General features: G+C 42.8%; 1 protein-coding gene across 5 annotated transcripts in view; it reads right to left on the bottom strand.

Moving 5' to 3' along the window:
- Window positions 1-21,473: 21,473 nt before the first annotated feature.
- Window positions 21,474-27,251, bottom strand: part of gata3 (GATA binding protein 3) — a 6,710-nt gene continuing 932 nt past the window's right edge. Inside the window, exons 2-5 of one of the 5 annotated variants that reach the window (XM_070544214.1) lie at window positions 26,696-27,223; window positions 25,010-25,155; window positions 23,428-23,553; window positions 21,474-21,858 (exon numbers count right to left, since the gene is read on the bottom strand). In XM_070544214.1, coding sequence (XP_070400315.1) covers window positions 21,568-21,858; window positions 23,428-23,553; window positions 25,010-25,155; window positions 26,696-27,223 — 1,091 coding nt within the window. In that variant the 3' untranslated portion in view covers window positions 21,474-21,567. Of the gene's footprint in view, window positions 21,864-23,427; window positions 23,554-24,889; window positions 24,937-25,009; window positions 25,156-26,695; window positions 27,224-27,251 lie in introns of all 5 variants that reach the window. The other 4 variants (XM_070544261.1, XM_070544238.1, XM_070544287.1 and 1 more) reach the window with 4 other exon arrangements.

Genomic DNA, 27,251 nt, shown 5'->3' with positions numbered 1-27,251 from the left:
GATTGGTCTTTGAATGTTTAACCAGAAGATTTAGAATTCTTTCAGGGATCGTAATACACTTCATATTAATTCAGACAGTCAAGTTTATAAAAAGTAAGAAATTTATTTTCTAAACAATTAAAAACATGACAACTAGGAAACTTTATGTGATGAATGGATCTAAGTGGATGGAACGTGAGGTGTGATGATGTGTAAATATGATGTTATCAGAACCCTCGTATCTGGAGATACTGAGTTCTGAGTGGGAGTGAATTTGGTCTGCTATAAACTACAGTGATGGTTCATAAAACCACATCAGACGTAATCTGTCGAGTCTACGTACCCTCTCGGAGACCCCCGTGGTAGATCCGGAATATCAGGAAGTCTGTGGACCCCCAAAGGTACCGGAGTCCGTAGGAGAAACCGCAGTGCCACTAGACCGGTCTCGAGATGTCTCCAGGTCACGACAGGTAGTTATTTGCATCTGTGGAGGACTGTTAAGGAGTCGAAGCTGGTTCAGCTTTATTCTGAAGGAACCGTTTGCGGTATCAGCTGTAGCTTGCAACAGGTTTTGACAGCTTGTCAAAAGATGTGCTGGGAGAAGAGTTTCCCTCCGATGGCCAGTCCAGAGTTAGGCTCAACTGAATTCCTCAGGAAGTGATGCTGTTTAAATAACAGCCATATTTTGCTTCACTGATAAGTCAGAACTTGCCCTGTAAAGGGGTGTTGCCAACAAACTCAGATACACACCTCCCTCAGATATGAAGATGCTGATTTTGTGGATAAGAATATATCTATGTGCAGTGACGTTGATTCTAACTTGCATCATGGAGATATGGTGAGTGTGTGTTGTCCAGTCAGTGTGCTGATTAAATATATGGGTCATATATTTCATTTCATCCTTGTTAATCTTTCAATGTAATAATAATATTCATTTCAACTTCAGTAATTCAAGCACAGATTAATCAAAACATTTCATTTAACCGTATTGTCCATTTCATTATATGATTAGTTGCTCATGTGGTTCATCCGTCTTGTTCTGTGAATAAAAACCAGTCTTAGATAAGAGGGAGCTTGTGAGGGACCTTTGCCAAGCAACAGGATCTTTCTTGCAGATTGAAAGCACCAGTTAAGACGTATGTCTCCAAATGGCCAGATACTGAAGACGTCAGACTGTAGGTGGAAAAACTGACCATTCCTGGATGCTACACCCCAAAACACAATTTCTCCCTTTGAACAAATATTTGATCATTTTATTCATTGATGGTGCAGTCTGGGATTATTTATTGGACCAAAAATCAGTGAAAAATGGAATGGAGTATTTCTTTGTAAAAATCGTTATTTCCAATGAAGATAAGCTTTTTTTTTTTTTTTTTACAAACCCTGAGCAGACCTAGCTACTCGAGCACATTACATGCTAACATAACTTCCATAACTTGTTCTGGACCAGTCACCACCTTCTACATCAACACCGCACCGTCCAGCCAATCATGTAGTGGGACATCTTTGGCTAGCACAAGGCCCCTAGCGAATCTGGGTCCTACACCAGCATTTACTCGCTGTAATTCAATTCAGAATTATAGTTTTTCATCTCATGTTATACATTTTTACTGTTTTTTAGCAACACTTACCATTTAACGTTATGTCCCAAGAAGCAGGGGCTGTAAATGGAAATGGAAACCTTGCCTCTCATGTGACAGATTCGCCACGACGGCTCGGTTTCTGTTTGTTGTGGGTTGAGTGTTTCGGAATATCCAGGTATTTGCCACATGAGGCTTTCAGCATGCACTGATTTGTCTTTAGAAACAGAAAATGTAAACAGCCTGCAGAGCAACAGGTTCTGAACTTGCATGATCTTCACCTCCCTGTGAAATTTCTGATGATTCAGACTTTTCCACCTCTTAGGGAAGTGTCATTTTTCACATGAAAAGATGCGCCGGAGCAACAAAAGGTACACAGGAAAATGCTTATGGGTCCAAGTCTGCTGATGTGGGATCTTCTTAACCATGATGGATCTTGCTGGTTCTGAGGGAGCAGATTTCCTTTTTATTTGTTTGCTCATTGTGACAGACAGCTTTCCCTTTTTGCTTCTGATAAATCTTCCATGTCACATGTTTCATATTCAGCTTTTCAAACATTTTATTGTTAAAACCATTTTTATGTTTGTTTGTTTGTTTTTTACATTTGGCTTCTGTGAAGTAAAACAAACATGTGATTAAAGATTAAGCATAAAAATATGTACACAATAAAAATTTGAGGTTTTCGGCTACAAGATACTAAAATGTAGCCTGGTAGTGAATATTTGGACTGGCCACAACCCATAGAGAAAGTTCAGTTGTGGGGCGGAATCCACAGTTGTCTCTGCATGCTGTTGGACAACAACGTGAGTACTCACCTCTACAGGTGTCAATCAACAGGGCAGTCCACCATGTACCTTCAAAGAAAATGCAAACATATGTTTTTTTTCTAAATAAAGTACTTAAGTACCTCTATCTGCTTTTGTCTCAAAGAAAAATTCAAGTCTAAAGATTCCAAAGTTGAACCCAAAGCCATTTCAAAAGAGCTGTCACAGTCTTCCACTCCATCACATCATCCACCGAGCCAAAAGAGTGCTCTGATTGGCCCACCAAACCTATGGAGCACTGTGATTGGCCCAACAAACCTATAGAGCACTGACATTGGCCAACCAAACAGATAGAGCACTGTGATTGGCCCATCAAGCCAATAGAGCACTGTGATTGGCCCACCAAACCTTTAGACTGCTGTGATTGGTCCACCAAACCGATGGAGTGCTATGATTGGCCCACTAAATCTTTAGAGCACTGTGATTGGTCCACCAAGCCAATAGAGCACTGTGATTGGTCCACCAAGCCAATAGACCACTGTGATTGCTAACCTTTAGAGTGCTATGATTGGCTCACCAAACCGATGGAGTGCTATGATTGGCTCACCAAACCGATGGAGTGCTATGATTGGCTCACCAAACCTTTAGAGCACGGTGATTGGTCCACCAAACTGAAAGAGCACTGTGATTGGTTCACGAAACTGATGGAGTACTATGATTGGTTAACCAAACCCTCAGAGCACTGATTGGTTCACCAAACCGACGGAATGCTATGATTGGCCCACCAAACCGATGGAGTGCTATGATTGGCTCATCAAACCTTTAAAGCACTGTGATTGGCCCACCAAACTGATAGAGCACTGTGATTGGCTTGTTACCAGATTGGCAAGGGCTGTGGCCGCTCCACTGGAGCATGGCTAGCCGGACACGCAGAGTAAAATCCTTTTGCTGCTATCTGTCTAGATTTCTAGGCTAACTAAAATGGCTACAATGGGTTAAAATTGGGTTTTGACATCTCCTCTGATGAGATACCAAGGTGTTTCCAGGCTAACCTAGAGAAATGATTCCTTCTGCGTATCCTGAGTCGTTCCTAGGGTCTCTTCTCAGAAGGACATGGCTAAAACACCTCCCCCAGAAGGTGTTCTGACCTCAGCTGGCTCCTCTCGATGTAAAGCAGCATCAGCTCTCCTCCTAAATATCACAAATTCTCCAAGGCCTCCTCCTGCCTCGTTAGAAGTCTGCTTGATTCTTTTCTTGGCTGTCCCTCAAAGCTCTTGGCCATAGTTGGAGGTAGGAACATAGACTAAATGGTAAAGTAAAATCTTCTAACAGCTCAACTCCCTCCTCGCCACGCCAGACACGTCTCCACCCCAGTCAATTCAATTCTATTTAAAAATTATTTATTAATCCCAGAGGGAAATTGATCAATCAATCATCTCCTGACCTCACTAATGAACCTGACCCCGAGATACTTAAACTTCTCTGAACCCAGAGTACGCCATCCACACCTTTATGGGTGAGAAGCATGGCCCTGGATCTAAAGGTGCTGGTTTATTTGGCGGAAACAAACCCGCATCATGCCATCAATTCCATCTGCACATGGCTCTTCAGCAGCTAAACGAGAACTACAGTCTGAACTACATGTTCTTATGTGTTGGCCTGCCCCATTATTGCTGTAACTCTATGAAATCCATCAGACACAGGCAATAGGTGAGCGCAGAGGAATCTGCTAGCCAATCAGAAAAAGGCAGCAACACAAATTAGACCTCTAGTGCAGATATGACACAAGGAAAGGAGTTAGAAAGGTCGCATTCATGGGTGTTTGCCATTTCCATCTTCATTTCTCTAATTTCCTGGGGTGCTGTAGATAACCAACCCAGATCCTGGTGTTCTTGCCAGAGATTGGCTGACACGAGCGTATTTACCTAATAAGGCTTGTCTGATTGGCCCGCGGGAGACAATGGTATGTGTAAACAGCCCTGGGGCTGTGGACAGTGACAGACACAGCAGTCCTTTTGTTAGTCAGTTAGCTACTCTTAACTGTTGGCACCCGAAGCATGCATGATCACACAGTCACTGGTTGCACTTTGAGTTGGACTTTAAAAGGATCCATATCCAGAATATTTGAGGCAAAGCTGCCAAAAATCAGCCATTGGAGTTTCCAAATGGGATTCCACTCCTGGCTCCTAAAACGTAGCACACAAAATAAACCAACGCTGCATTGTTTCCGCGGAAAATATTTGGACACCTATCATTGAGATTTTTCACAAAAATCATTTCAAATTTGACTCAAACACCAACTTTTACTCTCTTCCTTCTCCACCGTTTCTCCCTGTTGGCCTGGATGATGGTGCAACATTTTCCTGTTGAGACTTTTAAAAGGTTAAATGATGCAAAGCATCTGAAGATCTTGATGTCATTGCAGAACACCAGTCAGTGCCCTTTTATGACAGGACTTCCTTCAGCATCGGATAGCATGAACGTTTAGATAGGTTGATGATTTTGCTAATAGTTGAAAAGAAAGAAAGAAAGAAAGAAAGAAAGAAAACCGTCTTTTAAAAAGCGCCTCTCAAGATAAAAATCACAACGTGCTTTCCTCTAACAAAGAAATGAAGCATTATCAAAGGGCTTTAACCCTTTATGGAGCTCCGGGAGTTGACATCACTTCTCCCGGCATGCAACAGTTCAAATCGAACGGAGCCATTTTGGCAGGCAGAAGCCTGCAGCTAGACTATTTGTTATTGTCAGAAAACTCAATCAAACAGGAAATATGGTAGATTACTGTGTAACCCCAGGATGCAGAACAGATAAGGGAAGAGCCTTCAGCAGGATTCCCCAAGATCCGGAACGCTGCAAACATTGGATCATCGCAATGAAGCGCGCTAGCCTCCAGGCTAAAATGAAGCTGTGGGGTCCCGAGAGTAAAGGTTTTCGCTTATGCAGCGACCACTTCATATCAGGTACTTAAACCAACGTTTCCTCAACTTTGTATGGTGTTTATTTTAAATGGTTTTATTATGATTCTTAGTGGGCTTCCTAAACTTATTTTGGCGTGGCTTTTTCTGTCTTATTACTCATAGCAACAAGTAAACATCACGTAAAACGTTGCCTCGTGAGTTCTGCGTGCTGCCGTTTACGTGTTTTAGGATCACAGCAATGAACCGGCTAAGCTGTATTTAATTTTTAAGCAATGGTTGATCAATTGTCAGATCACACATAAAAAGCACTTTGGATTGCTATTATCTGTCTCACCGAGACAGATCTCAGACAGATCCTGAGACGCTCCTGCCTGACATATTTATTTTATTCACGGAAAAAAATCAGACTAGTGATTTATCTTGGCGTTCAGTTTATACATTCAAACAGCACAGCACTCTATTTAACGATGCTCCGGAGTAGGACGAGGGAAAATTAACAAGGAAATTATAAATTTCAAATCCGGTAAGAGGTCCGCTCCGACAGCTTCTGGCGTTTTAAAAAGTATCCCAGGGGCACGGTAAGGGTCGGAGATTTTTAGTCTATTTAATTTCTGACTATATAAAACGATTTCTTCGGTTTTAAAGTGCGAAGTAATCTCCCGACAGAGTAAAATCCAAGCCGATACCGTTCATTTTGTTTACCTTTGTTGCCTGCCAACATGGCGTCTACTCTCTGAGAGTCACGTGATGTCCGAAGCTCTATAGGGCACTCATTGGAGTAGCTTAAATAAATACATGTCAACCCCACGGTGTTATTGTAGTCCATAACCAACGTGTATTTCTGTTGTTACAATTTTCAAAATTATTTATTTTCATACAGAAAATCTGAGAAAACGTAGTGATCAAATATGAACGTTGGCCCTGTTCTGGTAAAAAAAAAATCCCAAAATAACTGCAACAAGTTCAATAAAAAATTTTTTAATAATATGGATAATTATAAGAGACTTTAGAATAGTCTAGGTCATTTTTGAACATTACATCACTGTTGAATATTACGGAATACTGTATATCTAAATTATTGAACAACATAGTATATTTTAATAAAAACATAGTATATTTTAATAAAAACATTGTACTATAGAATATTTTTGATAGGCTGGTGAACAATAGATATCATTTCTGATCAAATATAGATTATTATAATTTTTAGAACATTTTATATTTGAGGATCTGCCACATTGTTATCTTTCTCCTGTTCATCATCATCACTGATGGAGAGATTTGCCGTCACAACAACTGTCGTCCTCCATTTTCCAGAAAAATGTGTTTAAAACTGCAAAATATATTCTATATCATAATTGTTATGATTACTGTTACCATGAATATTGAGATTTTGTCTAAAAAACAAAAGATTTAACCTAAAAATATTCACAATGTCTTTTACTTGTTCAAATATGGCAGTGTTGATTTTCATGCTTAGATTTCACCAACTTCATTGAATTTAACATTTTCAACACATACGTCCTTATTTAGCACAACTAGTGAACCTTGTGATGTGAGAGTTTCATAAACCTAGCGTCGTTAGTTTTAGAGATCTGACCGTAAACACGAGGAGACTGAGCAGTTTTCTGGTTCTGCAGACACACCAATATTTGGCGCATCATAGCTCCGTGACAATTGGTGAAATGGCGCCATGGCGCAAACTGGGACTAGCTTGATCTCTGATGATTGGTTGGATGAAATTTCATAATTCTAAGAGTCCGTGAAAAGGCACACCAACGTCATTCGTGAGGTGAGTGGAAGTGTCTCAATATAGACGCTAGCGTTATCGGTAACATGAAAGATAAAGACGTGAGTAAAAGCCTGTCTGTGTGAATAAGCGACACCTGTTGGCCCGTAGTTGGACACAGTGCGTGTTTCTCAATGTCAAGGCGCCTGGCCTTGCGAGGTGATGTCTTGCGAGTCCAGGCGCCTTGCTTACGAGGACACTGTCCTTCCTTGGTCAAAGAAAACGGTTAAATGGAACAGACTTGCATCACGTGACCGCGGTTTCCACGGTGGTCACGTAACGTCACGTGACACGGGAGATAACGTTATATTTTATACGTATTAGTTTCAATATAAATATATAACGAGCCTTTTACTTTTCAAATTGTGTATGTTTGTTAAATTAAATATATAAGTGAGTTACTACCGGCTAGCCACCGAAGCTGCAACTACCAAGCTACTAACCAACCATAGATAACTTCTTTGCATCTAAAAAAAACCATTTTAAATTAGCTGACTTACTTTTAAACTTGAAATGTTCCCCCGGAGTAGCTGCCGGCTTTTGATCCGCCGTCCTTTAGAAAATACCGCGGTGCATTCTGGGTAATTTTGACCAAGGCTAGGCTAAAAGACATCTCCTGTGTATCCTCGCTCAGCTAGCTAAACGGCTAACAAACGGAGAACACGCGCCTCGGTAGAACATGAACATTGGAACACGTCTTGGCGGCTCCTGATGACGTATCTCCTAGGCAACCGAGGCGGGGCCAAGACATCAAGGCGAGGTTCCTTGGCATTGAGAAACACCCAGTGACTATGGAACTTAGTATCTTGAACTTTTTGAGAAAACTGATAAATTCGTGAAGCATCGATACAATTTCTTGGTAGAATTTTAGACTTTCTGATTCGAGCCCCCGCAAAGGTCCGAGCCTTCCAAGAAGCTAGCTTCATGACATAAATGAGGTCTTTATTTTCCGTTCTTTTCAGCTCATTACAAAATGTGGAGCAGAGATTTTCCTCAGTCGTTAGAGAAAACTATTCAGATCGTTGTCATTTGAGTTCACGTCCTGCTTGCCAAGTTCAACACTTTGTACGGACATCAGAAGCATCCTGAAACATCTGGGGGAAATTAAAGCAAACATCCACTCCTTGGATGGTTTCTTCTAGCAATCGTCGACTTAGCCCGTATCATTCTTAGTTTTGTGGATATTAACTATCAAAACGGGTGCAGAACGCACGTCTAGATACAGACATAAAGCTGCTGCATCGGTCCTAACATATCAACTTTTCACCCAGTTAAATAAACGCTGATTAGCACACATCTTGGCCCAGATATAAACCGAGTGATCCTCAAAACACGCTCTTCAAACAGCCATTTGCAGACATGCCAAAATCTTGTCATCAAACACAGCTTAACTAATGCCTGTTTCTTGGCACCGTGGCCAAATGAACAGAAAACAAACACCTGTCTGCTCTACTTTTCTGTGGATTTGTGGTGCAGGGGAGACGCGCCAGTCAGCCAGTCAGTCAGCGAGGCACGGCTCAGCTCAGGTGAATTTTGGCTGAGCGTATGCTCTCCATAAGGAGCGGGGAATGCTTCACACAGGGTTGGGTAAACCACAGTGACAGTTTGTGGATGCAGGCCCATGCAAATGTGCTGCTAGCAGAGCTCTCGACAGGTGACAGTTTCAGTTCCGCCCCAGGGGCAGGGAGAAATGGCTGCCCGTTACACCGGGCCAAGCAGCGGACACGGCTGTGAAACGTGTCCTCTGAGCAACGAAATGGAGAAGAATCACAGTGTAAATGTTCTGCAGCACGAAAGGCTTTGCTTTGAGGGAGAAATCCTTGCTGCTCCGTGCTTAAGACCTCAGGAAAAATGAAGAATGGAGACTTTTAACGTAGCTTTTTCGGTTTAAGATCAGCCTAACCAAACAATGACACCTCCACTGAAATGTTTGGTTGTAATTTCCAAATCCAAGCATCTCGAGAGGGTCCCAAGGTTTGCAGGTTTTGACCAGGGGGGGGGGTATCAGTTTTGTAACTGAAGCACATTTTTTATTATTCTGTTTGTAATTCAGTCATTGTGTCTGTTTTTAGCCAGTTCTACAGCAAAATGTCGAGTGATGAAGACTAGTGTCGTATGACTGTCAGTTTGCTTCATTGACAAAAAAGATCAGAAAGCTCCGCTTTGCGTTATTCACGGAGATAAAACATCAACGTTGCAGAGCAAACAGAGTCGGTGGTAGAGTGGTGTTGCTGTTAGCCAATCAGAGGAGGAATGTCCCGATATCAGGAAATAAGTCTCCAAGTAGCTCACCTCCACTTCCTGAAACAGGAGTGCCAGAGCTGTCCGTGTGTGTGTGTGTGTGTGTGTGTGTGTGTGTGTGTGTGTGTGTGTGTGTGTGTGCGCGCAAGCGTGTGTGTGTGTGTGTGTGTGTGTGTGTGCGCGCGCAAGCGTGTGTGTCTGTGTGTGTGTGTGTGTGTGTGTGTGGGTGTGTGTGTGTGCTCTGTCTTCTCCATTCCCAGTGAGTCGTGGAGGATGGCTGCTTATACTGAGCCAGGATCCTCTGGAGGTTTCTTCCTGTTAAAAGGGAGTTTTCCTCTCCACTGTCACTGCATGCTTGCTTAGTATGAGAATTGCTGTAAGGACGCTGACACTAGTCAGTGACTCGATGCAACCTGCTGGGTTCTTTATGTAGGAAACTTTTTTCTGATTGGCTCAATGACCTGACCTGTATTGGAATGTTTACTGTGGGAAGGTTGTCGATGGTTCTATGTAAAGAAACTGAATTGAATTGATATTGAAAGAGTGAATGAACTTCGTCTTTAAAGGATCACAGAAACGAGTCTACCTCCCATCCTGCCACTTGTTTGGTTTTTGGGTGATTACTTTGTTTACTCTTGGCTCTCGTTGCACTAATAAACATTTAAACAGAAGCCTTTGTCTTGTTGAACGCAGCACGCTGCACCCAAATTCGACAACATCATATATGATTTACTGCCTTTCACGTCTGCTTGTTTTGGTTTGTGGTGAGCAAAACTAACCACAATGCAGAAATTATGCAAATAACTTACATAGTGATGTAATTAAATAAAGGCTGGCCATTAATTAGGCATTAAGTGGATCAGAAGGGTGACGGTTTAAAGGATTTGACGTGTTTGGATGTTTACTCGTTATCGTTCTGACTTCTTCATGCATAGAGCTTGTCTTGATGTTTTGATAGGGCAAGTTCACGTGCTGCTTCTTAAATACGATCGGCCACGCTGAGTTTCACACGCAGACTGAAATGGTCTTTAGTCATTTATTCCTGCGTTAGCCGCTGAAAGAAAAAGTTCGGCTCAGAATCGCCTGGCAGATTTACGTCACACTGTCACCGAACATTCATGCATTCACCCATCCCGGTTCACGAGTGGGAAGGTTGTTGTTGGTTTGGCGTCCAGGAGAGATCAGAGCATGTTTTGGCTAGTAGAAGCTAACTGTTGGCATTAGCAACCCCGCCACACAGCAGAACTCCTCCAGGCTTGTGCTATTTGTGAAGAATAAACATCAAAAACGTCTCCCCTGCACCCCAAATCCACAGAAAAACATCAGCGTCGCAGATCAGTGAGGTAGAGTTATGTTGTTGTTAGCCAATCAGAGGCAAGATGTCCGAACGTCAGGAAATAAGACTCCAAATCTGGTCGTGTTCTGCTCTGGCTCGTCTCCACTTCCTGAAACGGGAGCGTCAGAGCTTTAGTCCCGCAGAGATCGACTCACAAGGCGTTTATTTACATCGAGACCACTGCAGACGTGATGAAAAATAAGTGCAGATTTAAGATTGGCTTTAACGTTTAATTACTTTGTTTTTCAAACATGCAACCTTTCCTAGAATTAACCCAAATCTTTGTTGCCACACCTCAACCTTGCCCTAAAACAGGGGTGTCAAAGATGCGGCCCGCGGGCCGGATCCGGCCCGCAAGTGGGTTTAATCCGGCCCGCGAGATGGTTGTGTAAACTTTATTTTCATACTTTACAATGTAGAGTGAAAATAAACTTATCTTTGTGAGCAAGTTTCCTCTGTAATGAGTATAAATAAAACAAAGCTGCGCTCAAGGCTCACACAAGAACTTGAATCACATCCTGAAGTTGGCCGCCACTCAGGATGTGACTTCTGATATCGATGTGCTGGTGAAAGCTAAAAGATGTAAAGTAAAATGAGTCAAATATACTTTAAGTGCTGCATGAAACTGATCTAGTCATGTGATCTGTAAGCTCGTTGAATCACTAAGGAATGCTTTTTTTATTGATTGATTTATTTTTTTTTTTTTCAAATTTTCAAGTACACTTCAGGTGTTGTACTTGTACGACACTGTCCTCAGGCTCCAGCCTTGTTTTATATTGATTGTATTAAAACAAAGCAAACAATCTGAAGTTTTTTTTTTTATTTACCGGTCCGGCCCACTTGGGACTAGATTTCCCTCAATGTGGCCCCTGAGCTAAAATGAGTTTGACACCCCTGCCCTAAATCCTTTGACTTCTCCCTGTCCTGTCGAGTCATCGCTCACATCTTCTGCTGAGTTTTAGACCTCAAGCTTCTCCCAGGAAGGAAACAGGTGAACTTTTGTGTCAACGCAAATTCTGGATCTAAATCCTTTCTTTTATAATTTTACTAGAAATTTAAATTCTTGATCTAAATTTTGTTATTTGGTTTTGGTTTTTTTACTACAATGTTGCATGAAACAAGCATGTGTCAGGATGTTGTTCAGGGCCCTTTTGTCTTGTTTCTAAGCCCGTCATCTCTAAAAAATCTGTTACATTTGCCTTCATTTGAAGATTGTTCTGCACATAGCTGCTTGTTGCTAATGCTTGCAGAGAGAATGGGTGTTTCTACACTTTGTGAGTGCATGTGTGTGTGTGTGTGTGTGTGTGTGGGATGAGGGTTTAGGCATGTAGTCTGCCAGGCCATCCAACAAGCCCCAGGGTACCTTAGTAAAAGAGATAATTATCTTTTATCTGCTGTGTTGTGACGGGAGATTATGGTTCAAATGTACGATTGTTAAGGAGACAATGCAACAAGAGGCTGCTCTTTAGAACGAGGCGAGGGGGTCTCGAACATCCGAAAGAACTCCCACAATGTCACAATCCCTCATTTTTCAAGCTGGAACTAAATGAAAAGGGTGAGAATTGGAGCATTTTTACAACAACAATGATTACACAAATCTGATAATCATATTCCGATGACGTGATGATAGTTATTTTGCAACACTTGAGCTTAAATAGCACAAAAGAGCAGATAAATCCATTTTAAATGGCCTGGTGAACGTACCATTATTTTATTGTGGTAGGCTACTCTAAATGTCCCACGTGAGCAGCATAATTTAAAGTATTTTATCTGATCATTTAGCTTTTTTTAAATAAAAAATGATTGCATTTAATGGTGGTAAGAACACTTAAACAGCCACTGAAAGAGCGAGATAGCTGAAATGAGCTTCATCAGTAGGGCGGCCAGTCTCCGCCCAGAACAACTCTTGCTCCTCCTCATCGAAAAGAGTCGGAGGAGGTGGTTCAGCATCTGACCTCAGGCTCCGTCCAACAGGAAATGTGTTCATTTCATTATTTTTAATAATGTTGAACACTCAATTAATCAATACATTTGCAGTGATCTCTAGTAGGAATAAATGCCTTGTAAGTCGTACTCGGGGGGGGTGTGTGGGGGGTGGGGGGGGTACCATTGCACCATTTCCAGAAACTAGCAGTGAGTCACATCAAAGCTGAGATTCAGGAGGCCGGACTCAGAGTCTTATTTCCTGATTTTTGGACATCTATCCTCTGATTGGCCAGCAGCAACACGACTCTACCACTGACTCTGTTTGCTCTGCAATGTTGATGTATTATCTCTACTAATAACACAAGCCTGGAGGAGTCCTGCTGTGTGGTGGAGTTGTTAATATTAACAATTCAATTCAAGTTTATTTATAAAGCGCCAAATCACGACAAGAGTCGTCTCAAGGCACTTCACATAATAAACATTCCAATTCAGGTCAGTTCATTAAGCCAATCAGAAATAATGTTTCCTATATAAGGAACCCAGCAAATTGCATCAAGTCACTGACTAGTGTCAGTGACTTTACAGCAATCCTCATACTAAGCAAGCATGCAGCGACAGTGGAGAGGAAAACTCCCTTTTAACAGGAAGAAACCTCCAGAGAATCCTGGCTCAGTATAAGCAGCCATCCTCCACGACTCAGACACACACACACACACACACACGATTAACATTTAGCTTCTACTCGCTGAGACGTTCTCTGCCGTTTCCTGGACGCTAAACCAACAACAGCCTTCCCCGTCGTGAGTCCAGGTGGGTGAGTCCATGAATGTAAGTGACAGTGTGACGTAGATCTGTCAGGAGTTTCTAATCCTAGAGTTTCACCGTCTGTTTTCTATCAGAAGCTAAAGCAGGAGATAGGTGTAGGAGACTATTTTCATGTTCAGCCTGCATGAAACTCTCAGAGTGACCCATTAGAATCAGAAACAATCATTAATGGGTTTTCAGTGTCCCACACCTTTAATGGAAAATAGAATTTTTGTCTTAGTGGGATATGAATTCCAATCATGGATTTTCCAGATCGGATGTGTGTTTTTCATCCCGTTTTGCAGACTGTTGACCTAAACAAGTGGTAGACTCGAGCTATGCTGACAAAAATGGGGTTTTAAAGGCTCTGAGCCATCACTCTGCCTTCAGGGACAGGAATGGATTTTGACAGTTTGCAAAAGGAATTTTAAAAGGGTTCTTTTCAGGTGAGAGGAGGCTTTAGGAATGCTGTTTTATAATAATCCCTTAAACAAGGAGGCAACTAACTCATTAGTTCCACTAAACACGTCTACTCGTGGAGTTAAATACCTTTCTGTTATTTTTACATCTAATAATAGCTAAAAATGTACAACAAATTCCCTTCGAAGTCTTATTGGTGCTTTTAAAATAAAAAGAAGAGACTCAAATGTACACAACAGCTTCTCTGAACCCATTCACCTGCTCAGGTGAAAGCACGGCCCACTTTCTGTTATTAACTTCCCCCAGGCTCTAAACTTTGGGGATTTTTGCATCATTTACATCGAGTTAAAGGAGCTGGTGTAGACATGCTGCCTGTGACCGTCATTAACAGGGTTTGCTGTGAACGGTGGGACCGTAGAAGAATCATTAGCCCACAACGCACGGCTGCTTCCACCACATGCAACCACACCGACACACGTTGGTCCGAACAGCAAACCAGTACTCCTTATGCAAAACGCCGTGTTTTCTGTGTGACATGGAATAGGAACAAGGCATAAATAGTTCTACTGAGTGGTAGAAAGGAGAGGTGGGAGTATCGGCACTTCCTGTGTAAGTCAGCTCCAGCTTCCTGTTGGCTGATCGGCATTTCTCTATTCTTCTGTTTAGTTGCCTCCGTTTATGGCAACAATGAAGAACGATTGTTTTCCATTCTCAGTCCTAAATTCTCCATCTCAAGCAGTAAAGTTTGCATTTCAAAGACGAGCAGCGTGTTCTGAAGTGGCGACCCCAAGCTTGACCTGACCTCTGAAGACGGTGACAAGAGCGCGGCCCTGATGAAGATGGACTATTCTTTAGGGCCGATTACACCCACAAATCTGTCATCATCCTCACCTGAAAGACGAGAGGCAGAGGCAGGAAGGAGGGCAGACAGAGATGCGGAGAGAGGGAGAGAAATAAGTGGTCTGTGGTGACGATGACAAGATCAAGAGAAGATCAGAGGGTTCCATCCTCACCTGAGCAAATCGCTGCTCCTTCAGTCACCCTTGGCGGACGTCCACAGCCAAACACCAGAGGGAAAAGGTCAGCCAAGGGCCACGGGGTCCCACTGTGGGGCAAAGCTTTCTTCAATCCCTTTATGCACACACACAGAAACACACACTATCCCCATTCTCAACCCACATGCCCCCCTGACCTCACTATTAAAACACAGGAGCAAATCTCCAGATTGGTCACAGTGGCTCAGAAGCAAATGATGCCAAATACCTGACTTCTGTATGGCCTTTTCTGCAGCCATGCTGGGCATTCCACCAAATGTACTGCAGTATAGGAACATTTGTTTTTAACTATGTATGATTCTACCTTTAGTGGTGCTGAGGCTGTTAAAAGCAGGGAATAGGAAGAAATGTAGCAATGTTAAACAGGAAAGCCTTCAAATGATTATTATTGTTTTTAGTTTCTTTGTTGGCAATAAGGTTGAGAAATTTAAAGATATCAAAAACGCTAAAATTTAAAACTTGGCTGATGATGATGTGATGAGACACAAAATGGTAAAACACGAGATGATGCAATAAGTATTAATGCATTATTACATGGCGTGATACGATGAGGTGCAACACGATGCAATGTGATGCGGTGCAATTTGATGTGACACGACAGGAAAAGATTTGATACAAATGTATGCAATGCAATATGATAAGATGTGATACTATATGATATGATGCAATTATGATGTGAAACGACACAATAAGATTTGATACAAAACGATACGATGCACTATGATAAAATGAAGAAGAAGAAGAAAATGTCATTTCTATAGTGCCTCTCAAGATAAAAATCACGAGGTGCTTATGTGATAAATGTGACAAACGTGATATGTTGTTACAAGACACGTTAAGATTTGATACAATATGATACAATGTGATGCAATTTGATAAGATACAATACAATACAATGCAATAGGATATGATTTGATATGTTGTTACAAGACACGCTAAGATTTGATGCAATATGATATGATGGAATATGACACGATGCTACATGACACGATGCTACATGACACGTTGCTACATGGCACGATGCTATATGACACGATACAATAAGACACGACGCAATATGACACAATGCTATATGACACGATGCAATATGACACAATGCTACATGGCATGATGCAATATGACACGATGCAATATGATACGATGCTATATGATACAATACAATATGACACGATGCAATATGACACGATACGATGTGATACAATGCAATATGGCACGATGCAATATGGTATGATGCAATATGACACAATACAATATGATATGATACGATATGATACGATACGTTGTGATACGATATGATGTGATATGATATGATGCTATATGACACGATGCAATATGACACAAAGCAATATGACACAATGCTATATGACACGATGCTATATGACACAATGCAATATGACACGATGCTATATGACACGATGCAATATGACACGATGCAATATGACACGATGCTATATGACACGATGCAATATGACACGATGCTATATGACACGATGCAATATGACACGATGCAATATGACACGATGCTATATGACACAATGCAATATGATTTGATACAGTATGACACAATGCAATATGGCACGATGCAATATGGCACGATGCAATATGACACAATGCAATATGACACGATGCAATATGACACAATGCTATATGACACAATGCAACATGACACAATGCAATTTGATTCAATGCAATATGACACAATGCTATATGACACAATGCAACATGACACAATGCTATATGACACAATGCAATTTGATTCAATGCAATATGACACGATGCAATATGACACGATGCAATATGATATGATACAGTATGACACGATGCAATATGGCACGATGCAATATGGCACGATGCAATATGACACAATGCAATATGAATCGATGCAATATGACACGATGCAATATGATATGATACAGTATGACACGATGCAATATGGCATGATGCAATATGACACAATGCAATATGACACGATACGATGTGGTACAATGCAATATGACACAATGCAATGTGATATGATACAATATGACACGATGCAATATGAGACAATGCAATATGATATGATACAGTATGACACAATGAAATATGACACGATGCAATTTGACACGATGCAATATGATACGACACAATATGGTGCGATGCTATATGACACGATGCTATATGACACAATGCAATATGATATTATGCAATATGACATTATGCAATATGGCACGATGCTATATGACACAACGCTATATGACACAACGCTATATGACACAATGCTATTTGACACAATGCTATATGACACAATGCCATATAACAAGATGCAATATGACACGAGACAAAATGACACAATGTGATATGACATGATGCAATATGACACAAGACAATATGACACGATGCAATTTGGCACAGTGCAATTTGACAAGATGCAATTTGACACGATGCAATATGATATGATGCAATATGATACGATACAATATGATACAATGCTATATGACATGATGCTATATGACACAATACAATATAACACGATGCAATATGATACGATGCTACATGACACAATGCTTTTTGACATGATGCAATATGACACAATGCAATATGACACAATGCAATATGACACGATGCTATATGACACGATGCAATATGACATGATGCAAAATGACACACTGCAATATGACACGATGCAATATGACACAATGCAATATGACACGAGACAATATGACACAATGCAATATGACACGATGCAATTTGACACAATGCAATAGGGCACAATGCAATTTGACACAATGCAATATGATACGATACAATATGGTGCGATGCTATATGACACGACGCAATTTGACACGATGCAATATGATACGATACAATATGGTGTGATGCAATATGACACGATGCTATATGACACATTGCAATATGGCACAATGCAATATGACACAATGCAATAAGACACAATGCAATATGATATTATGCAATATGACACGATGCTATATGACACAACGCTATATGACACAACGTTATATGACACAATGCTATATAACACAATGCCATATGACATGATGCAATATGACACGAGACAATATGACACAATGTGATATGACACAATGCAATATGACACGAGACAATATGACACGATGCAATTTGACACGATGCAATATGATACGATATAATATGATACAATGCTTTGTGACACAATGCAATTTGACACGATGCAATATTATACAATGCTATATGACATGATGCTATATGACACAATGCAATATGACATGATGCAATGTGACATGATGCAATATGACACGATGCAATATGATATTATGCAATATGACACGATGCAATATGATGTGAAACAACACAATAAGATTTGATACAATATGGTACAATGATATGATGTGACACGACACAATAAAATTGGATAGCATACAATACCATACAATGTGATGCGATGTTATATGATGTGACACAAGATAGCAAGATTTAATATGATGCAACTCGATACAATAAGGTGTAATATGATGCAATATGAGACGATAGGATGTGACACAACACAAAAAGATGTTACACAGTACCACATGGTACAATGTGATATATGCACACCTGTGTCATTTATATGGACTCCACTGTCCCAGCAGCAGCTTACACCAACACCCATAAATAAACAGTATTGACAATAAGAACTAAACCCAGCATCTCTCTGGGCCGTGACAGGTGGCAACAAAATGCTAACGATATTCATGAGGGATTTTCCAGAATGTGTCAAAACATTTATGAGTGTTCACACTTTCCTCCTGAGCCACGACGCCTTCCTCAGTACGACGCGATACAGCACGACACGTCGCAGGGCCTCGCTGTCGTGTTGCTGGAGTTCTTAACACGTTCAAAAAGTTCTACACGACAGAAACCATCTTGGAACAAGATGAATTCAACTGAAATTGTGTTCATTTCCTTAGTTGCAAAAAAACAGCTTCATTTTTCTATTTATAAAATAATTTTAATATATTTTCAATGGAGACATGATGATGATGATTTTCATGACAGAGACTTTGAGTAGAAACTTTCAGCCTTTAGAGACGTATTTTTTATTTTTATAAAAATCTTGGACGCTGCTTCTTAAAACCTTTTAATGTTTATTGTTAACTCTTGAAGCCGCGTTGGACGTTGACCTCCAGCGAGCTGAGAAACCAGGTGAACGAGCCGTTAGCTCGTCTGTTAGCAGATTAAACATTAAAAATCTGAGTCGGAGGATCGGTGAAAGACGACCGTCTCAATTCTTGATGCCGTTTGAGCAGATTCATCATGAAGACGAGGAGAAACCGGCTCATCCAACTTTTTCATCATCTTTCTTTTTCCACTTACCAAAACTTTGTGCTTTTTGGTGTTTTACGGTAAACAGATCATCTTATCGTCATTATTAGTGAAATGGTTTGGAACTAGTTTTCGTCTGTGGACTGAAGCTCTGCCCTCAGACTGATCAGAAGAAGCAAAGCCACTTGATTGATGACCTGCATGAAGGAAAAACTGAAGCAAAGCTGACGACTGCAGTTGTGTGTGGACTTGTGCGTGCGTTAAGGTGCAGAAGACACCGCTTATGAGTGGTTGACACGATAATGATGTCAGAAAGACGTGTAAAGTCTAGTCTCTGATCCATCTGTCCTAGCTCTCTGCTGTGATGGAGACGTTTTCTCTGACCTCCGTGCAGCTTCACCAGAACATCTGTTTGTGGCTGCAAAACCTGGAGGTACTCAGCTCTTGTGGTGGGATCACTGGAGGAAGCTCTGTCCACGCCGCGGCTTTAAAAGCCGGCCAGGATCCGCAAATTCTGCTCTTTTCTTCCCAGCTTAAGACCTTAGGAAGCAGAGGAGGTGGCATTGCAACAGGTTTTGCACACCCGAGATCAATTATTCCATGGACGTAATTTTTTGGGGGGACCTGTTTTTCCAAAGTCAAGCTTTGACCCCTGCACTTTTTACCATCCAAAAACAATATTACGCTATATTAAATTGACACTGGTTGAGCTCTAGGACCAAGCGGAAAACAACCGTTTGTGTTGAAGCCTGTTTCCCATTAGAGCATACTGTAAAGATACCCCCCCCCCCCCCCCCCCCGTGTCCCCACCACTTCTAAAGTGAAAATTACGTCCATGAATTATTCATCTTTGAAGCTGCAGCATGTTGAAAATGAGTCGTTTGGCATCATTAGATTAAACGTTGCTGAATCCTTAATAAATACAGATATTTTGTGTTTTGTTTCTCATGTTTGAGGTCAGACCCTCCACCCCCCACCCGGCCGTGTCTGTGTGACCCGGCCCGTCTGACCCCACTATGTGATGTTCCTTCATTGCTGCTGTTTATTTCTCCTCTTCCTGTTTGTGTTGGGCCGACTGTTACAGCTGTTCCTGTGAGCACGGAGCACCAGGGAACCAAGCAAGATGTTATAGCAAAGCCTGAATAGTTAGGCTTGCTGTGGGCAGGCGTGTGTGCGAGAGAGAGAGAGAGAGAGAGAGAGAGAGAGAGAGAGAGAGAGAGAGAGAGAGAGAGAGAGAGAGAGAGAGAGAGCTCACACAGCTCAGGAAAAGAACAGACGGCTCTGGACCACTGCACTAACATGTCAACAGAGATTAAACTAGTTTATTATTTTCAAAGAGCAAAAAAATAAAATAAAATAAAAATAAAACAAAAAAATTACGAAACAAAAAAGCAGTCATATTTTACACTAGTGATTATTATTAAATTTTTTACAACCATTCAGTCTGCATAACATAAAGAAATAATTCTACATCTTTGTTTCTTTCGTATTTTTGGTACTCTGATTTATACATACAAGTAACAAATACAGGAACTTTTCACAATGCATATAATCTGTGGGCAGAAAGAGAGTCTTTCAGGTGTGTGTGTGTGTGTGTGTGTGTGTGTGTGTGTGTGTGTGTGTGTGTGTGTGTGTGTGTGTGTGTGTGTGTGTGTGTGTGTGTGTGTGTGTGTGTGTGTGTGTGTGTGTGTGTGTGTGTGTGTGTGTGTGTGTGTTTCAACACAAACCAATTGCCCGAGACCTATAGCACATCCAAAAAGAGAGAAAAAAAAAAAGAAAAACTAAAGAAGAGAGACGCCGGCGGCGCCGACTCTCTGCAAACTTAATGCGACACATTTCATGCAGGCAAAATCCAAGGCCTGCCCTTTTTTCTAAAGTCTTCCCCCTCCTCGTGCTCGCTTCTTCTCTCCCCTCACTCCTCCGGCGGGAGGCCTCTCCACCTGCTGCGACTCGTACCCTTCTTGTCGTTAGCTGCCCGCGGGCAAGTTTCCTCTTTTTTTTTTCTTACTGAATTAAAAAGTCTTCATTAAATGTGCTGTATTTCATACAATTTGTACAAACATGTTCAGTTTTCCTCATCTTCAGCAGAAGAAGAGGAGGAGGAGATGGAGGAGAGGGGGTTTCCTGTCAGACAGGTGCGCGATGAGGCGGGTGGAGCGACGAGGGAGTCATGTCTGGTTTTGGTGGGAAATGGCTTTTTGTACACGGATGGAGCTCCTTCTCACGCCTCAGTGTGGTGACAGCTACAGTAGCGGCTCAAGGAGGAAGGTCCTTTCTCTCCCTGGAGGTTGGCGCACCACAGTCAAGTCAAAGCATTTACATCGCAGAGTTCGTAAAAATGACAGAGCTGAGGATGAAGGAGCCTGTGATTCTCCCAGGGGGGGGGGGGGGGGGGGCTGAACTGAGGAGGGCCGGGGATGTGGAAGCAGGTCGGCGGTACCGAAGGGGTGGTGGCGAGGCAGAGGGGTGCGGAGCCTCTAACCCATGGCTGTGACCATACTGGAAGGGTGGTGGGGGGCAAAGGGGAGGCTCGAGGAAGGGTGCATGGGTGTGGGGGTGGTCAGCATGTGGCCAGAGTGCGAGAAGGGAGGGAAGGAGGACATGTGGCGGGACAGGGCGGCCGGGCTGAACGAGCTGCTCTTGTCCATCAGGCTCTTGGAGAAGTCGTCCATGCTGTCTTGGGACTTTTTGCTCTTCTTGGACTTGCTGGACATCTTCCTGTTCCGGGTCTGGATGCCTTCCTTCTTCATGGTAAGAGGTCGGTTAATCTGCTCTCAAGAGAACACAGGAGAGATGGCAGGTTAGTATTTTTGTTTTCTTCAAAACAAAACAAAAAAAAATGGTTTCAAAGTAAAGGAGAACCATTCGGAATAAACGGGAGGTCTCGTATTCCCGAGCAGCGGAAAACCAGGAGAATGTGATCTAATGATCCCATCACACAATAATCCAGCTGTGTGTTGGTGTTTTATTTTGATTTCCTTAAAGCGGGATCACATCTGAAGCCGGATGCCAGAGAAAAAGAGTGGAAGAAAGAGAAATAGGAAGTGGGATGAAGGGAAGATGTGCAGTGAGCAGAAACTGGAAACGGCCTGCCAGCTAACGTGCAGCCAGTCGAGCACGGAGACACACGGCCACCGCCAGCCAAGTCCTTCTCTTCACCCTCCTCCACCAGCCCTTGGACATCTCCTGGCCAAAACAGCCCCAGCTGCCATATTACAGCACAGGTTTAGGCAGGAATGCTGGAATTCCAGCGGTAGGCCGGATTAGGCAGAATGAAACCGACCGGCCTTCTGGTTCCTCTTACTGAATCTGGTGGCGACTCTCTGAGCCGACCCATCCCAGAGACGCAGTTTCATCTGGGAGACCTTCTCTAGAGTCTCCTCCCTAAAGCCAGCCAAGCTCTTTGATGCCGAGACTTCTCAGAGGGAGGAAGCCCCGGGCCTCCGGCCTGCTCTCAGCCGCCGCCCCGCAACATCAAACAAGATCTGAATGTTTAAGTCAATGACCACCGCAGAAAACCTCAACGCAGACTCCTGCATCCTGCCTCCACTCGGCAGCAGCCACCTGAAACCTCAGACTAACACAGAGGTGTCAAAGCTTACTCAGACCAGGAGAACAAGAAAACCACTTCAGTGGGAAGACACAGCCTGTGTGGGGGTTTCATTCTGAAGCTGGAGCCAACGGGACAGGTCTGCAGAAAAAAACCCGGATTTACCCAAATCAACTCGTTTTACAATTACAGCGAGGTCAGGCTGCGTTCAGGCGCTGACATGCAACCAGGAAATATTCTTCTTCTCTGTTTTTAACCCGTCTGTTTTTGCAGGGATGAACAATTTGCCACAAGTAACACGGGAAAATGATTTAGGAGAGGGTGGTCAAGCATGATTGTCCTCATCTGCCATGAGAAGAGGGGCAAAATTACCTCCATGTGGCCTGAGAGCAGTTAGCCGGCGTATTATTATTATTAGCTTTAGCTACAATGGCTGTTTGATTAGAAGTGGCAGCTTTGTGCACAGGAGAGGAGAGATAAACGGCCCCTGGGGGTTTCAGGATGTGCAATGATGTGAGAGAGGAGTTGGGAGGGGGGACCCTGAAGTGAAAAAAAAAGGCCTGAAAAATATCCAAATCTGCCTAAAAATTAACAAATTTTTAATTAATAATCACAAGCAAAGCGGCTGTGAGCCTTTTCCCTTCCACGTTTTTTACAGTCCTGCCATAGAGCTCCTGTTAATTCTGGAGGTTTTCTTTTTCTCTGAGGCAGGGACAAGTGGGATGGAGTATTCCAGGAGGGATAAAGATGAAGAGAGAGGGGTCTCCTGTGAGGGTTTACTACTTACATTGTGGAGTTTGAAGTAGAGGCCGCAGGCGTTGCACACCGGGTCCCCGTTGGCGTTTCTCCGCCACAGCGTCGTCGTTGTGGTCTGGCAGTTTGCGCATGACGTCCCTGCGCGTCTGGCTGCAGACTGCACCAAAAATACACACGGAAAGAGAATTAAACACATGAAAAACCGGATCGTGATGGCGTCAGTCAGCATGAAAAGTTATTATGATAGCATGAACATGCTCCCAAAGTCCAGGGCTGACGCGTCTCTTCGCGTTTATGCCACCTTTATCATAAAAAAGACTTTTTTTGTGTTCCTATCCAAAACTGTGTTCGTTTTGCAGCCCTGCACACAAAAGCATGTTGCATAAACAATTCTAGTCATGCATCTTCATCACAGATGGAATTTTTTTAATCCAATAAAAGTTTTTTTTTTTTAAAAGAAAGACAGAAAATCCAAATGAAAACAAACAGAGCTGCGTTCGAGGGCTTAAAACAACCTGATGGAGCACGTACCTCTGAGAGGATCAATATTTACAGAAGACATAAAAGCAGCGCGTTTCAATTAAACCTGATTAATTCCCTCCTGAATTACTCCCGAATTCCTCCGATTTAAATGTCCGATCTGATTACGTCGATTTAATCAAAGGAAGGTTCGATGCTAGATGTTTCAGTTATGATGGGGCAGGATGAAAATTCGGGACAGAAAATGGATTTAGTTGCTCCTCGTTGCGGGTTTGTGCCCTGACATTGATGTTTTAATCCTTCAAAACAATCGATATGACTGCAGAGGATGTGCTGCAGTGAGGAGGGATTTCCAATTAACCCCCTGACCAATCAGAGAGCAGGACTGCCTCCAGAATTAGGCTCAAAATGCGTGATATGGTCACAAAGGTGCAGAGAAAGACACAATTTAAGAAAACAGCTCCATTTTGTTTAAAAGTCCTCCTTATTGGGCTCCAAATTAGGATTCCCGCAGCTTCCCTTGTTAGAATTAAAACTAAAGAAACAATCCGCGGCTCTGATGGGGTGTTTAAAGACTCTGAGCTCGGTTCGGGTGGTGGCCCGGCTCAGAGTCGCGCGCAGCCCTGTGTTTTGACTGCAGGGAAGCGGACTGTGTTGTTCGTGGCGACTTATCTGCGCCGCTCAGACATCCGGCAGCCTTTTCCTGACATGTCGGCTTTTCACATTAAGAGGTCCAAAACAGAGCCGAGCAGAACTGGACGGACTTCAGCTGCGCTACAGCATCGAATCAGAGGAGGAGGAGACCTTCTGAGTGTGAGAGGGGCTTTCCCTGAAATAGCTGCGAACTAGTTTTGCGCAAACGCGTTTTAGCGCGTGAGGCCTATTTTTTACAAACAGAATCCTCGACCAGCTACGGCAAGTAAAGAAAGCAAAACAAAAATAGCATCGTCATCTTTTAGGTGATGCATTTTTTTGTTATTGTTATTTTATTTTTAGTATCTGAAAACAGAGACCTGCACTTGTCGGGTCAATTTCCTGCAGCTAATAGGCCTACTTCTTCCTGGATAGGGGAAAAACAGAAAAAAGAGACGGAAATGTCATCAGCAAGAGAGGAAAATGTGGTGCAGACGTACCAGCCGCCGCTTGGGCTTGATGAGAGGGCGATTCTGCCCGTTCATCTTGTGATAGAGGCCGCAGGCGTTGCACAGATAGTGGCCCGTACCGTCCCGCCTCCACAGAGGGGTCGACGTAGCCCCGCAGTTCACGCACTCTCTACCTTCTGCAAGCGCAAACAACATGCACACAGAAACAAACGGACACGGGAGTCAGGAGGTCCTTGGACATTTAAATCATATGAATAGTCGCATAAATAAACTGTCGTCAGAGCTAGAAGGAGAAAATATTGGTGAGAAACTTTGAAGGAATGAAAACAGGAGTGACAATAAAACACGTGCTAGATGGGTCAAGGTCCAGAGAAACACGCGCGTCCATCAAATTCTCTCTCATCAACTAGATAAACGTGTGTGTGTGTGTGTGTGTGTGTGTGTGTGTGTGTGTGTGTGTGTGTGTGTGTGTGTGTGTGTGTGGCGGGAGGAACTGAAACGAGGGAGCTGCAGTCAAGATTATTTGAAAGCAGAGACTCGCGCTGAGGGTTTTTTCAGCAGCAACCGAGCATTTTGCTTTTTCATGCAGCCACACTTCCCCTCCTCTTCTTCTTGTTTTTTTTTCTATGTGTCACACACACACACACACACACACACACACACACACACACACACACACACACACACACACACACACACGGGGGGAGAGAGCGCGCGACTTCTGTGGCACCTGGGAAGGTGCGTTTCTCTCTTTTCTGGCACAGATAAATCAAACAGGAACTAAATAAATTCCAGATTATACATTTAAATAAAAGCCTCTAAAGGCTGTGATAATTTACGTTTTTAGATAAGATGCTAATTAAAAATTAGATCTGTGAATATCCTTAATTGTCTCCAATGATCCCTGAATTAAAATCTTTATTTGCGTTCTGGTGCATCAGCTAATCCACTGATATTAATCTCCTTACAGAAAGAGAGAAAAAGACGTATTTTCAACTTTTAAAATAATAATTAGCCTCATCCTTTTCATTTCAGTGTGTGTGTGTGTGTGTGTGTGTGTGTGTGTGTGTGTGTGTGTGTGTGTGTGTGTGTGTGTGTGTGTGTGTGTGTGTGTGTGTGTGTGTCGCGGCGGCGCTGCTTCAGCCGCTCCTTTCCCCGTGAATGAGCATCCGGTGCGCTGCCACTGGGTAAACACCGCTACTGTGGCGCGCGGCGGCCTGGCAGTAATGGGATTAGGTTAAACACATAAACGGGGCGACAGAGGGGCTTCTGCTCCGGCTCTCTTTGTTCATGTGGAATAAAAAAATATCTAAATATTTAGAATTATTTTATTTATACTACAGGACCAAATAAAATTCACTAGATGTCCAGGATTATTATTATTATTATTATTATATTTGTTGTATATTTGTATGCTTTCACTGAAGTGTCAGAATCAATCCATGCTTCTAAGGCAGTTTCAGGGTTAGTTTATGGAAAGCGTCCTTCTACATTATTATATATTATTATTATTATTATTATTATTATTATTATTATTATTATTATTATTATTATTATTATTATGTGAGTTGATGAAAGAGAAGGCCTGGGGGCGTTTTGGAGACCTGAAATCCACGTGAGCTTTCATTTTTCTTTTCTTTTTTTTTGACACATTAAGGCTGCAAATCTGGGGAATCATGTTAGATCAAAAGGGAATGTAATAAAGCGCACGCCTACCTGAACAGGACCTTGTTTTTGGTCTCGTTTTGGAACCATAACTAGAAGGTGACCCACCTATCAGGCTACTTGGTGGGAAGAGGCCTGGGCCGTATTCATAGGGTGGGTATGTGGCGATGGGGTGGTGGGCAGAGGCTGACCCTGCTCCGATTGATGCCACGCTCTGCCTGTGAGCCGATTCCAGTTTCATACTCTCGGCCAGGGTCACCTGGTACTTTAAGCATTCCTTGTCCTCCTGGCGCCCGGAGCTGCTGGAGCCCGGGGTGGATATGCCCGGGTCCGGGGACACGTCTTTCGGAGGGGTCGGAGGGAACGTGAAGAGGTGCGGACTGGAGTGGCCGGTGGACAGGGAGGTGGAGGAGGCCGGGGGGTAGACGGACAGGCTGGCCGGGGAGCCGTGGTGGAGGGGGTTCTTGGGGAAGGGGCTCAGGTTCCAGGGAGAGCTGCTGTGGTGTGTGGCGATTCCTTTGCTGCCCTCCAGCCAGGGCAGGGAGCTGTGCAGTAGCGAGGGACGGCACACTTGGCTACCTGGTGCAGCACAGAAACCACACAAGAT

Source organism: Nothobranchius furzeri, chromosome 1 (assembly GCF_043380555.1).
Source record: "Nothobranchius furzeri strain GRZ-AD chromosome 1, NfurGRZ-RIMD1, whole genome shotgun sequence".
Taxonomy (NCBI): Eukaryota; Metazoa; Chordata; class Actinopteri; order Cyprinodontiformes; family Nothobranchiidae; genus Nothobranchius; species Nothobranchius furzeri.
Note: the sequence above shows the minus strand (reverse complement) of the source record. Positions and strands in the feature narration are given on the sequence as shown.